General features: G+C 51.7%; 1 protein-coding gene across 2 annotated transcripts in view; it reads right to left on the reverse strand.

Moving 5' to 3' along the window:
- Positions 1-753: 753 nt before the first annotated feature.
- The window catches only part of CD9 (CD9 molecule), a 32,863-nt gene continuing 20,671 nt past the window's right edge, over positions 754-12,945 (reverse strand). The window contains exons 2-8 of one of the 2 annotated variants that reach the window (XM_027594464.2): positions 12,551-12,653; positions 6,224-6,321; positions 5,438-5,512; positions 3,498-3,596; positions 3,271-3,360; positions 2,541-2,624; positions 754-1,318 (exon numbers count right to left, since the gene is read on the reverse strand). In XM_027594464.2, the coding sequence (XP_027450265.1) occupies positions 1,253-1,318; positions 2,541-2,624; positions 3,271-3,360; positions 3,498-3,596; positions 5,438-5,512; positions 6,224-6,321; positions 12,551-12,653 (615 nt within the window). In that variant the 3' untranslated portion in view covers positions 754-1,252. The remainder of the gene's footprint in view (positions 1,319-2,540; positions 2,625-3,270; positions 3,361-3,497; positions 3,597-5,437; positions 5,513-6,223; positions 6,322-12,550; positions 12,654-12,945) is intronic. The other variant, XM_027594465.1, reaches the window with a different exon arrangement.

The following is a 12,945-nucleotide window of genomic DNA, read 5'->3' on the forward strand; positions in this document are numbered from 1 at the left end:
CAACTCCTGGCCTGTGTGTGTTTAGCTCCAACACATAGGGTCCTGGCCTCTGCAGGACCCACACCCCCATGAGAGGAACAAGAATTGACACAGATTTGTCTGTTTTCACGGGTGTTAGCTCCTGCTTGAGTTCTGGTCTGTTCTTGCTCTCCCCAACTACATCCGGCTGTCCTTCCTATCTGACCTGTGACCACACGGCGTCAAGTTCCAGTGTCTGATGCAAAGGCAATGGTCTTAAAGAGACTTCAAACCAACTCTAATGATTGTACAAGGTCAAATCTGTGCAGCAAATTATACACACACACATAAAATGTAAATTCTAATATATTAGAATATTTAACATTTAATATTCTGCCTCCCTGATCAAACGCCCTCATTTATTCAACCAACCAACATTAATTGCCAACAAATATTTATTGAGCACCTCCTATGCACTAGAGACAGTAGGTTCCAGGTGCTGGGGGTAGAGCAGTGAATAAAACAAGTCCCCCGCCATCAGGGAGGTCACATTTACTGTTCTCTTCCCGAGATACAACCTGATGCTACAGGAAAGAGTCATGGGCTAGGTTCTGGTGTGGACTCTTATTAACAACTGAGTGATCTTGTGATCAAAATCCCTTCCTCTCTTGCTTTCTTCATAGTCAAAGAGGGAGACCAACTTTCCAACCTATTTCTCATATAAATGTGGTTAGAAGACATCTGAAAAATAAATAGCTTTAAAAATATAAAGGAAGCAAAAAACAAAAACCGGTCCAGGATATTGTCATCATCATTTATTTATTATGTATCAAATTGTCTTCAACATAAGTTACAACCTGATTAAGTTTGATAGACTTTTTTATCTCTTTAAAGACAAAAAAATTCTCTTTATGTACAATATCTTTTGTCTAGAGTCTAGCAAATATAGTACCTTTCATTGCAGGATTTCTGCTTAACATAATAAGCAAAAACAACCAACCAAAAAAAATATAAACCAAAGCAAACCAAATCCCCAAATTTCTCAACTACAAATACCAATATTGAATAAAGCATTAAAAAGACAAACATGGAATAACTTTTTTGTTTAGAAACGCAGAATGAATACTAAGGTTAGTGGCAAAAAAAAAAAAAGTCAAAAAACAAAAACAAGACAACACCAAAAAACCCCCCAAAACCCCCAAACCCCCCCAAAACACAAAAAAACCAAAACTGCAAGAAAATAACCAACAATCTTTAGGGGTGGACCTTCCTGCTCAGGGGGCGCAAGCTGACTCTAGACCATCTCTCGGCTCCTGCGGATAGCACAGCACAGGATCATACTGAAGATCATGCCAAATATCTAGAAGACAGAAAGAAACATGAGGCATAGGGCAGCTTTCCCGAGGGAAGGGTGAAGGAGAGGAGGGACGTGAGTCATTCGGGCCAAGACAAACAAATATAGTGACCACAGGGCCAGGCACGCTGAAGGGTGCCAAAGGAGGAGAGACGGGGGCTGGGTAATGGGAAGAGTCACTGACTGCTGGGATTCTGCCGGTCTGCGGCCACTTGCTCATGTAAACTGCACAAGCCACTTCCCCAAGGAAACTTCCAGAGTGTTACAAATAAGCTCAGAGCTAAATTTAATGCTCAAAGGCCAGATATTCCAATGATCCACACAGGCCTGTACTTTCCATCTATGTGTGTGCCTGTTTTTTATATTCCATTTTGAAAAAAAGTATTGTTATGGCTTTTACTGAAAGCGGCCTCAAGCCTTTCTTAGGTGCAAACAACCACCAAGAAAAGGAAGCAATTCTCACTTTTGGGATAGTCTTACTGGGGCAGAGGAGGGCTAAGTCCCCTACATGGTTCTTACCACTCCCTCTTGGGGCATGAGGGGTGGTGACCCAAGGGAACCCTTGTTGCCCTTTATGGTTTCTAGGGGCTGATTAGCAGGACAGATTATCTGAAGCCTGGAATCTTCCTTCTGGCTGTCCACCTTTGGATGCCTTTCACACTATGGTGTGTGTTCGTGTGTGTGTGTGTGTGTGTGTTCGTGTGTGTGTGTGTGTGTGTGTGTGAGAGAGAGAGAGAGAGAGAGAGAGAGAGAGAGAGAGAGAGAGAGAGAGAGAGAGAGAGAAACAATTCCCATCCATGTAACTTTTATGGAACTTCTTTCTTGGGCAAAGGAAAAGCAGGCACATAACAAAAACATGTCCTGAAGATTATCCCAGGATAACTAACAGGTCTGGGTGACCTACACCCTTGCTAGTCAAAGTGTGGTCCGTGGACCAGCAGCACCGGCATCACCTTACATTTACCCCTGAACCTTAATGGTTAAGACAACGCGTGTCTGGAGACACACGGAGCTTAAATCCCAGATGCTTCACTCATGAGCTCAGAGACTTTGATCAACTCAACCTCTCCATCTCTCCACTCCCTAGTCTCCCACCTCATAGGTATGGTGAGGATTAAATTAGTTGATAAGTGAATTGACGTATTAACACAGTGCCTGGCCAGAGCGTGTGTTTAACAGACGTTAACCACTAAGACACTCATTCCCTCCTGGTGTCCTCAATACTCACCATCACCACGGCAATCCCAATGCCCACCGCGCCGATGATGTGGAATTTGTTGTGAAAGACCTCTTTTATGGCCTCAGGGCAGGGCTGAGGAGGGCAAACCAAGACTCAGGTCACACAATCCCTGCTCCAGGGCACCTCCTCCCTCCCACAGCACCCGTCTCACGCCAGGAGTGCTGGGGGTCCCAGAGAAAGGGCTGGGGACAGGAGTGCCCAGGTGTCCTGGCTGGTGGACAGAAAGGAGAACTGAGGGATATGGAGGTGGGTCCCTAAAGTCCCGGTAAGAAATAAGGGAAGGAAGAAGGGTAAGGCCCCGCTTGGGGTCTAGCTCGTATCAGGCCATTGGGTTACTTCTGATTATTCTGAAGTTTGGACGTTAGCTCCCACTTCCCATCATGAGCTGTCGATACATCTAAAAAGCGAAGAGTCCAGCATTCAGAGCACACCCGACCCGCTGGCTTGAGGACTGGAGGAGGCAGAATGTAAGGCAGCAGTGAGCAGCTCATTGCAGGCAGCTAGAATACTCTGTTATTTCCCTGATCCGGTCCTTGAGGAAACAGAGGCCCCAGGCCGGGGAGGAAAGAGGTGGCCCCGCTGTGGGGCCCTTTCACAGGGGCGAGAAGTAGTTCTGAATCACCCAGACGCCTGTCCTCCCAGAACGAGGGGGCAAGATTTCGCGTCAACGCTGCTGGGATTTGTCCAGAGCAGCCAGGCGGGGGGCCCACGAGTTTACCTTCACTGTGATGGTTGACAGGACATCCTGCTGGGGGCAGATGTCGGAGATAAACTGTTCCACTCCACCAGCCAGGCCACAGCAGTTCAACTGCAGAGGGCAGGGCAGGGATGGGGTGGGAGAGACGAATGACGAAGGTGACCGGAACACAGACCCGGGGGCTGTTGCGCCCAGCCTCACCCCGTGCGCACCCGCGTCCCGACGGAGCGTTTGCGGAGGTGACGTACCGCGTAGTGGATGGCTTTCAGGGTGTCCCGCTGGGGCTCGTCCTTGGACTTCAGCTTGTTGTAGGTGTCCTTGTAAAACTCCTGGACTTCCTTAATCACCTGTGATGGGCAGACAGGGCATTTTCTTGAACAAATGTCACTCGTCCCATCTTGTTCATGCTCAGCCAACAAGATTCCTGACTGAAGCCACCAGACTGGTCCTGCCTCTCCCAGAGCCTCCGGGGCCCTTCTCGTCTCCTCCCACATCCCTAACCCACTCCGGCCATTTTCGCTTCTTCTCTTGTACCTTTGGCGGGTCCCTTCTACCCCACTTGGCTCCTTCCCTTCTACTTGTGAACAAAATGGACTCTCCTCAATCTAAGGAACAGTAATAACAAAACAAAACAAAAAATAAAGGAAAAAAAAAATCCTATTCCTGACCCGACTAGTTCCTCAGGCTTCCATTATTTTCTTCTTCACTTAGAGGCTGTGTGACTTTTGGCAAATTACTAAACCTCTCTGTACCTCCGTTTCTGTGTATGTAGAATGGAGATTATAGCAGTCTGTGCCTCAGAGGTTATGGTGAGGATTTACATGAGATATTGCATGTTAAGTCCTAGCACAGTGTCTGGTACAGAGTAAATTTGGACTAAGTACTAGCTATTATAATATGATGGACAATTGTTCTCCTGCTTCTGGGTACCTGGGTATACCCTAGTTTAACAAACGCCTGTCCCTCGACCCCCCACCCCCAATCAGTTAAGTGACCAACATCCAGAATCTCTCCTTCAGCAGCTTCCACTAGCATCCCTTCCTATTTCTACGGTTGCAGCATTTACATCTGGAGAGTTAAATCTCTCTCTCTCTCTCTTTAAAGAGGGTTCCAGCACCCAGTCTCCCTGCACTCCCTGCTGCTGAACATGCCAAGACAGCCCTTTCTAAAACAGTGTTCTGACGTGGCCCATCCTGGCCCAGAACTCTTCAGTGGCTCTCCGTGGAGGCCTTAGCTGTCTTTAAAGGAAAGTACTTGGCGGGGGGGGGGGGGGGGGGGGGGGGGGGCGGGCACAGGGTGGCTCAGTTGGTTAAGCATCTGCCTTCGGCTCAGATCATCATCTCAGGGTCCTGGGGCTGAGCTCAACATCGCTCTCTCTGCTCATCGGGAAGTCTGCTTCTACCTCTCCCTCTCCCTCTGCCACCCCTGCCCCACTTGTACTCTCTCTCTCTCTGTGTCTCTCAAATAAATAGATAAATAAATAACTAAAATCTTAAAAAAAAAATAAAATAAAGGAAAGTACTCAGTCTCCCACCAACTTTCCTCCTGAAATCCTCTCTCTCATCCAAAGCTCAGGTCGATGCCTGCTTCTCCGCGAAGCCAGAAGAGGTTTCCCTTTGGCATGCTACCTTCTCCAACCCCATGGAACTTCTGGATATAAATGACTTATGTGACACTTATCAAATGCATATCCTTCTCCCACATGTCGGTGGCAGTTGCTTCAAGAGGGGCCCACAGCTTGCGCATCTCTGGACCTACGCGGGGCCTGGCCAGCACTTGGCTCATAGTGACACATATTCAGAGACTAGGTGAAGGGGCAGGGGGGTCCAGCCCACACAAAGCCCTGTTTTCCTAAGCCATCTTTCCAGAGGAGATGGGGGCAGGGCTACTGAGTTGTAAGACACACGTACACATACACGGACCCAGTGAATATTTCCTGAACAGCTATTATGTGCCAGCACCATCCAGGGAACTGGAAGCAGTGGTTGGCAAGACACCCACATCCCCCGCCCCGGGGGAGCTCACGCTCTGATGGGCACGTGGGAACGTGGTGAAGTAAGAGGCATGTGTGATGGCTGAGAGCTGACCCAAGTGGCCAGCTGGGACACCCTTCCGCCCTCATCACTCCCACCCCCAAATTCCCAAACCTGTATCACCCCCAAGAGATCTTACGGGAGAAGAAACCTACCTCATCTTTGTGGGAATATCCCCAGATGGCCGCAGCTATCTCAATGGCAAATATCACCAAGAGGAAGCCAAAGAACTAGAAGGCAAAGAAGGGGTAGGATGAGGAGAGATCCCAGCCAGCCAATGAGAGCAACCAAAGGGTTTTCTGGAGAACGAGGAAGAACAAGTCTCTAGGGGTCGGGAATCGGGGGGCACAAATGAACAGCCTGGAAAGGATGGGGAAGAAGTTTAGGGAACTGCGAGCGTTAAGCTGAGGCGAGGAGAGGAAGCCGTAGTAGGAAGAGATTCCTCAGGAGGAAAAGAACGGGGTACAGCCGACCCCAGAATTGGTATTTCTAAGGTGTTAATGAAGAGTCAGTGATAAAATACCATCGCTCACGCACAAAAACCACAGGGATTTGCGGAAATAAAGAAAGTGAATACACTTCGGAATTTGAAGGAAACGGTGACAAATTCTAAAATAAGAGAAAGCAAAGGTACCTGTGGATTCAGGGAAAAAAAGCAAACGTGGTCCTCGAACAAGGGGAAAACAAAGTCCTGGCATTTAGTCGCCTAAAGGAAGTGATAAGACAGAGAAAGGAAGAGGGGCAAGGCATCCCTGCAGGGAAGGAGGACAAGATGGCTGCCTGGCTCGGAGGCTAGGGCGGGGCCTGCAGGGGAGGAGCTGAGGAGAGCTCAAGCCCTTGGGGTACCCTCTGCACCCCATCCCACCCCATATCTTCTATGAGATCTTGGGGGCGGGGGCCTGGGGGTCAGAGCGGCCTCAGGGAGCAGAAGGGGTACTCACCAATCCCAGCATGCACTGGGACTCTTGCACGGCCCCACAGCAGCCCAGGAAACCCACCAGCATCATGAGGGCACCGGCTCCAATCAGAATATAAACTCCTATGGGGAGAAGGGAGCAAACAGAGGGCAAGGCATGGAGTCATTGGTGTGGAGGCCCAGATATGTCCTGCAATTCCTCTTCTCCCCTCTGTAACAATCTGGGCCGTGCCCCCATCCTTATTGCCCCTCCCTCAGGAAAGAAGTGTCCCGTCCTTAAAAACCGCCTCCTCCATCTCTTCCCACCAATCTCTCTTCTAGGACCCCGCCCCATCAAGCCCTCACTCCCATCTTACCCTCACCTTCCTGGAAGGTGCTCAACGACCCGCTAACCAGGACGAAGAGATCCACAGAAATCCCCAGATTTGGCTCAGGACACAAATGGATCCAGTCAGTCAGCTGTTCCCAGCAAGATGAGTCCACTCACACTAATTAAAATAGACCCTCCAGGCCGGGGCTTACTTCCTGGGACTCCGATGAGCCTTGGGCTGGCCTCTCCCTGGACAGAAGAGTGTGTCAGCGCAAGCTTTCAGCAGGAAGGGGCTGTGTGCACTCAGCCAGCCATGCTCAGGGTGGGCCAGCTCTGCCTCATTCCCGGAAGGGATGCCTTCCCTGCCCTGCTTCCGGGGGGGGGGGGGCGGCAGTGAGGCCCACGCGGTAAGACCAAGGCCATGTGTTGGCAGAGGTACAAGTCCCTGCTTTAGTGCACAGAACACAGGCCTGGTGTCAGAAGACCCTCGCTTTGATCCCTACTCTGTTATTAACTGCTGTGTGGTCTTGGGTAAGACGCTTTCCCCTCTCTGGGCCTTGGTGTCTTTATCGGTAAAATGAGAGCCTGGTGGCTAGGAAATTTCAAAACATCCCTTCGAGCGCACTGGTGAAGAGGTCTTACAGTTGCAGTTCATGTGTTCCAGGTGAAGGGTGAAAAGGATCCTCCTTTAAAGGGAGGGTGAGCACACGGTTTCTAAGTCCTCAATCTGAGTGAGAAGGGCAGTGACTTCTTCCTGGCCCAATGCAGTGCAAAACCCTGGGAGGGGGATGCAGTGGAGCCTGGCCCTTGTCCTTCTGTCACTGCCCAGGAAATGCCCAGAGGGGTCTGTCTTGCAGTTCTATTCTGGAGAAGCCACAGCCATCGCGCTCGCCAGCACGCAGGCCCCGTGGGGAAACTGGCAGAGGTCCCGGGCCTTCCTGTCTGGCAGGCGGGTTCTGTCCAACCTGGGGAGGGGCTCCTGTCACGTGGCGAGAGCTCGTCTGGGTTTGAGAGCCAGCTCTGTGACCCTGGGACAGCCACTGCACCTCTCTGTGCGACAATTTTCTAGTTGTGAAACGGGGGTGCTAATGATGCCTACCTCAGGGCTCGCTGTGCAGATGAAGGGATAGGATCCAAACGTGCCCAACAAATGCTAGCTGCTGTCATTCTGAATAATACGAGGGATGGATGACAATCACTCAGAACCAGTGATGCATTTTTATATACTTGCTGATCCCTGCCTACTCACTGGGACTAGAGAGACTTCCCTGAAGTGCTGGCCAAAGCTGAGAGAGTGTTTGTGATGTTTCCACACAATGCATAACAGAATAGTGCAGTGAGAACCTTGGCAGGTGTTACAGTGACTTCACTGTCCCACATCTGCACCCCTAGTCCAGAGCCGAGGCTTTGCAGGCAACAAACCATGCAGCCCGCCTGCAGCTGAGGCTCCCGGGCAGCCCCGAGTGGAGCGCACACAAGGGAGTGTTTGTGTCTCTCCCCTCCCCCCCCATCTGTTGTGATGTCAAGTCACGTGGGTTTACTGGCAAACCCCTATGTCGTATGAATATGGGTATTGTTCCCCTGCATGCCTGGCCCAGACTGGGCATGGGGACAAATGTAGCTTGTCCTCAAGTCCTAGCCTCCTGGGCTGTCCGATAGTGTGAGGTGGCGGGCTGGACTCAGACAGGCAGCGCGGCCCCACGCACTGCACGGGTGTCGCGGGAGGGGTGGCCCCGCTCGGCTCCAGGCTCTGCCATGGGGACACCAGCGAGCCGAGCCGCAGCAGTCAAATGGCCCTGGTTTCTCCCCATCTCATCGGGGCAAGGCAACGAAGGATGAGGTCACTCCTCTGAGCTCCATAGCAGGGGCTGAATACATAGTGGGTATTAAGAGATCAAAAGGATCTGCAAGCACATGGAATAGAGTCGAGTGGGAATGGACAGACGGACATGTCTTCTCTAAGTCCAGATCCCGGTTTGTAAACCAGGACAGCCCTGGCAGAAGTCAGGGGAGTTGGGTCGGCAGCAGTGGTGAGCTACTAGAGGAAAAAGCATTTCCCCATATGAGAGAGAAAGAGAGAGAGAATGCAATTGATTCTCTTCCTAATGGCTTCTTGGTTAGTGGTAAATATCCATTCTTGGGCTCAGTAGATGAAGACTGCAGGACAAAGGTTGTTGGTGTTAAATCTTGCTCGGACAGCTGCAGATGTGGGGTGTCTTGGCTTCACCCTCTCCAGTTGGGGAGGAAGATAAGCCATTCCCTGGGAGCTGTTTACAGGCCTTTTAGTAGTGGCCATGAAACTAGAGGGTGGCTCCCCTGCAACAGCCCACCAGCCCCCTGCCCCCCGGAAGCCGTGGGACCACTGGAGGGCTTGGCTGCTTCTCAGCAGGGCCATGCTGGGCTTCCCTCTGGTCAGGCTCCTCCTAGCCTGCACCCTGAGCTTGTTGGCAAAGGCTGCCAAGGAGAAATGACAAAGCGTTCCCCTTTACAAAACAAGTGAATGTTAGCTTTCTGTCTGACTCATGGAAAAAGTTATTCGTCACTGAGCCTTCTCCAGGATTACTGTATTAATTTGCTTGAAGGCTCTTTCTTCTTTTTTCAGGTTGACATTATATGGTCAGAGAAAAAAAGCCTTTGGTAGAGCAGAAGCAAATGCCAGGGTGTCCTTTATACACAAAACTGAGCATTCTTTTCACCTGCGTATCAGGGCTCTGGGCTTCAGCTCCAGAGGGACACATCAGCCTCTGGCCATCGCCCCAGCCCCAGTGTGCAGCTTACAACAACAGTTTCTGGTCTCCAAATACTTGATCAGGGGTTCAAAGGAACCCTATGCTGCTCCCCAATGGCTCTCTCTTGGTCCCACTCCCTCTTGTAGATGGCCGTTGACACTGATAAGCACCATGGTGGTACTCCATTTGCCAAGCAGGGTACTTCTCTATCTTGGAGAGGTGTGGGTGTGTGAGCTCTGCCCGTTTCAGGCTGGGGAGAACAGGGTGCAGAGCAACAAAACAAAGTGCCCGAGGGCCCAAGTTCACTGAGGGCAAAAGCCATGTATCCCAGAAACTGTCAGGCACCTTGTTATAAAAAGAGGAATGGTCCCAGGGAGGGGTGGATGCACACCCATGGCCTCTGGCTGGAGCCCCCAGATGCCCTCACTCAGTGGCTATGGTTCTGGAAGGACACCAAGGAGTTAAGAAGGGCTGCTGGCCTGGGACCAAGAAAACGAAGTTCCCCAACACGTTTGCGGCCTGGGATTATGGATACTGCTGACGGGCTGAATCTCCCAGGACCTGAATTGGAGAGAAGGCCCATATAAGGCTGTCAGACGTTCTGGATTCACTACTGACTGTTGTGAATGTTGGAAAGTTTCTTTTTTCACTTGCTTTTCGGCCTGGTTATGCATTCTTTCTCTATTTTAAAAGCCCTTGTTGCCCTCCTGGAGAAAATCCACCCCTGGGTCCTTCAGGTTTTCTGAAGGGTCGGTTGTGTGGTCAGGCCGGTGGGCTGCCCAGCAGAGGGTGAGGGCCCCTGTGCAAGTACAGTCACCCCATGATGCCCAGAATATTGGCAGGGGTGGAGCTGATAGTCTGCCAGAAGACGGGGCATGGGCCAATACAAAGGCTGGTGTCACAGCTCAAGGGGGAAGGGGATCCAGAGAATGAAGCCTCCTTAGCCCTCTGCCCATGAATGATGATGACTCCGTTTCCCAGCGCACTCGGTGGAGGGCAAGGCCCAGCCAGACTCAAGTGGTCACTTGTCTGACTGATGCTCTAGTGTCACCTGCATTGCTCTCCTTTGCTTGGGCTTCTGCAGGCGGAGAACAATCTCCAAAGCTGAGCCCTTTCCCAGGGAAGCAAAGTGTCAATATTCCTCTGCTGCAGCTGAGGGGACAGGGGCCGCTGGCCTCCAACTAGGGATCCCTGTGTGTCTCTCTCTGGGACCGTGCCTCTGGTCCCTCAGGCTAGGACCACTGGCCATCCTGCATCCTGTGATTCCCAGGCAAGCTGTGGCTCCTCCGACCATGGGCTCATCACTCTCCAGCCACCCTGCGTCCCTTCCCCACCTGTCATCTGCCGGCCAGGGCTACCAGCGCTGTAGGCATCCCGCCCCCCAACTACAATCTGGGTGAGGTCAAAGGCCAAAGGAGCCTCCACCCCGCCCAGCCCCCCCAATGGGGAACATCCAGTTGGCAGAGATACTGTCTCTTCCTCCATGGGGAGTGCTCCCCACAATCTAGCACGGACAATCCAAGAAGCAGCTTTCGTATGCCTGGGTTCAAATCCTAGCCCTGCCTCTTGACGGGTACGAACTCAGGCAAGCTCTTTAACCTCTAGGCCTTGGTTCCTTCATTGGTAAGACGGAAATCATTCCATGTACCCTAAAGAGTTAGGAGGATTAAATCACGTAACAACATGTGTGAGACAGTGAGCAACACACGGAAAAGGGGTTGTCTTCCTCCCATTTCCACCACTCGCCAATGAGATCCTTGCCTTCTACATCTAAAAACACAGGGAATTAGCCAGAGTCCTAGAAAACAAAAGATGCAAGCCAGCCAGGCGCTCTGCAGAACGCAATGGCAGCCAAGCAGGAAGCCAGGCTCTCCTCAGGACACCGGCCCCATCGGCTGCCACCCCCTTCCACATTCCTGCGCAGATCTGCTCTCCTCTCTCCCCCAGAGGGCCTGCAGCTCCCTGGCAGCTCCCTGGCATGACAACATGACAACGAGCAGGGCAGGAGGGCGCCAGGTCCCCCTCGGCACAGCACCCCTGTGCTGCTCCCTCTCCACAGGGCAGCATTCCAGGCCCCCCCTCCCCCGCCACCCTGCAAAAATGCTGTTGCTAAAACAAGTCAGGGCACTCTAGAGACCTACTCCCTAAAAACTCCGCGCGCGCGCGCGCGCGCGCGCGTGTGTGTGTGTGCGCGCGCACGCGCGCACATAGTTTCTTTCAAAAACATACTTGTGCTTTTCTTTCCCTCACTTTCTTTCCGGAAATAGGGAGACACACCCTAAAAAATCCCCAAAACAATAGCAACGGGCAACACAAGCAGGGAAACTTGCACAGGGCCGGGTGCATGCAGCCAAGTGACCCATGCAGGCCTGGCTCAGGTGGCGTCTGGGAGGCGGTAAGGGGGTCCGTGTGCCCACCAGCCACCGCGTCCTTCCAGAAGGCCTGGGGGATGACTCTCTTCAGGCCGTGTTCTCCATCTTTTTTTTTTTTTTTTTTTTAAATAACTTCTTTGGTGGGTGGGAAGGAAATGACCAAATTTACACTTTGAGCCTGATGACATGGCAGCATCATCCTAAAAATAGGGGGCTGCTCTTGTTTCTCGTAAATGAAGTGTTTCCTATCCCCCCAAACAGAAAAAGCTGCAGATTTCGGATTTCATGAGTTGACTAGAAACTGGGGAATTGCATTTGACAAGCCTCAGCAGTGGGTGGAAAGGAGAGAATAATGCTAGAAAAGATGAAAAGACGCTCAGGAGCCACACGGAAGCTGGTAAGTCCGTTTGTGTCTCAGCTGCACACCTTTGCCCCAAAGTTTAGGAAACAAACAAATAAAATCCAATACCCAGGGCATTTACCAGCACCCGGGGTCTGCCGGACTGGCATCTCTGCTAGTCTCTTATTCATTTTGACTGTATGATCCAGGAGGCAGGTGTTTCGGGGTCTCAGAGCCCCTATCTATCTGCACAGTGGGGAGGACTCACCTCTCGTACTCCTGGCGCTCTGAGGCCCCAGGACAAAGTTTTCTGAATTAAGGAACTGAGCAAAACTATGAAGACACGGCATTAAGAGGGGGTCTGCAACTTGGGCAGAGCCAACTTCCTATTGGGGGCATGGTCAGGATGCCAGACTTAGTCAGCATGTTAAAGAAACCACATCAGTCAAATGCAAATTCGTGGGCTGGACTGCAGCAAGCATGGCTTGAAAGGGACCTGACAGGCCAACGGGGCCAGAGCCAAAGTCTTTGCCAAGGCCAGTCCCTGGATCAGCACAGAATCTCCACAGTTCGAGGTACTCAGTGCCCCTGTCCCCCTCACCTGTGTAGAAGCTGGAAGGCTGACTGTCTTGCTCGAAGATGCTCTTGGTCTGAGTGTCGAATCGGAGCCATAGTCCAACGGCAAGGACTGCAATGCCAGCAAGCTGCAAGATATCCCGGATGTGGGCGTTAGTCCTGGTTGCCAGGGGGCAACAGTGCCACGACACCGGAGGGGAGACTTGCAAAGGGCTCTGGGAGCCGCCTCCATCTCTGCCTCTCACCCTGTACCTGCTAGTAACAGCAGCCAGTGTGGGGATCAATCCATTTGCTAAAAATATCAGCCGCCTGGGAACAATCACCTTCCAGCAGCCCAGCAGCAGAATGGGCCCTTTATGGACGCTGTAATACTACACAGCAGTGACAACGGACCACTGTCAGCTACCCGCAATACCGTGA

The sequence above is a fragment of the Zalophus californianus genome, chromosome 9 (assembly GCF_009762305.2).
Source record: "Zalophus californianus isolate mZalCal1 chromosome 9, mZalCal1.pri.v2, whole genome shotgun sequence".
In the NCBI taxonomy this organism is placed as follows: Eukaryota; Metazoa; Chordata; class Mammalia; order Carnivora; family Otariidae; genus Zalophus; species Zalophus californianus.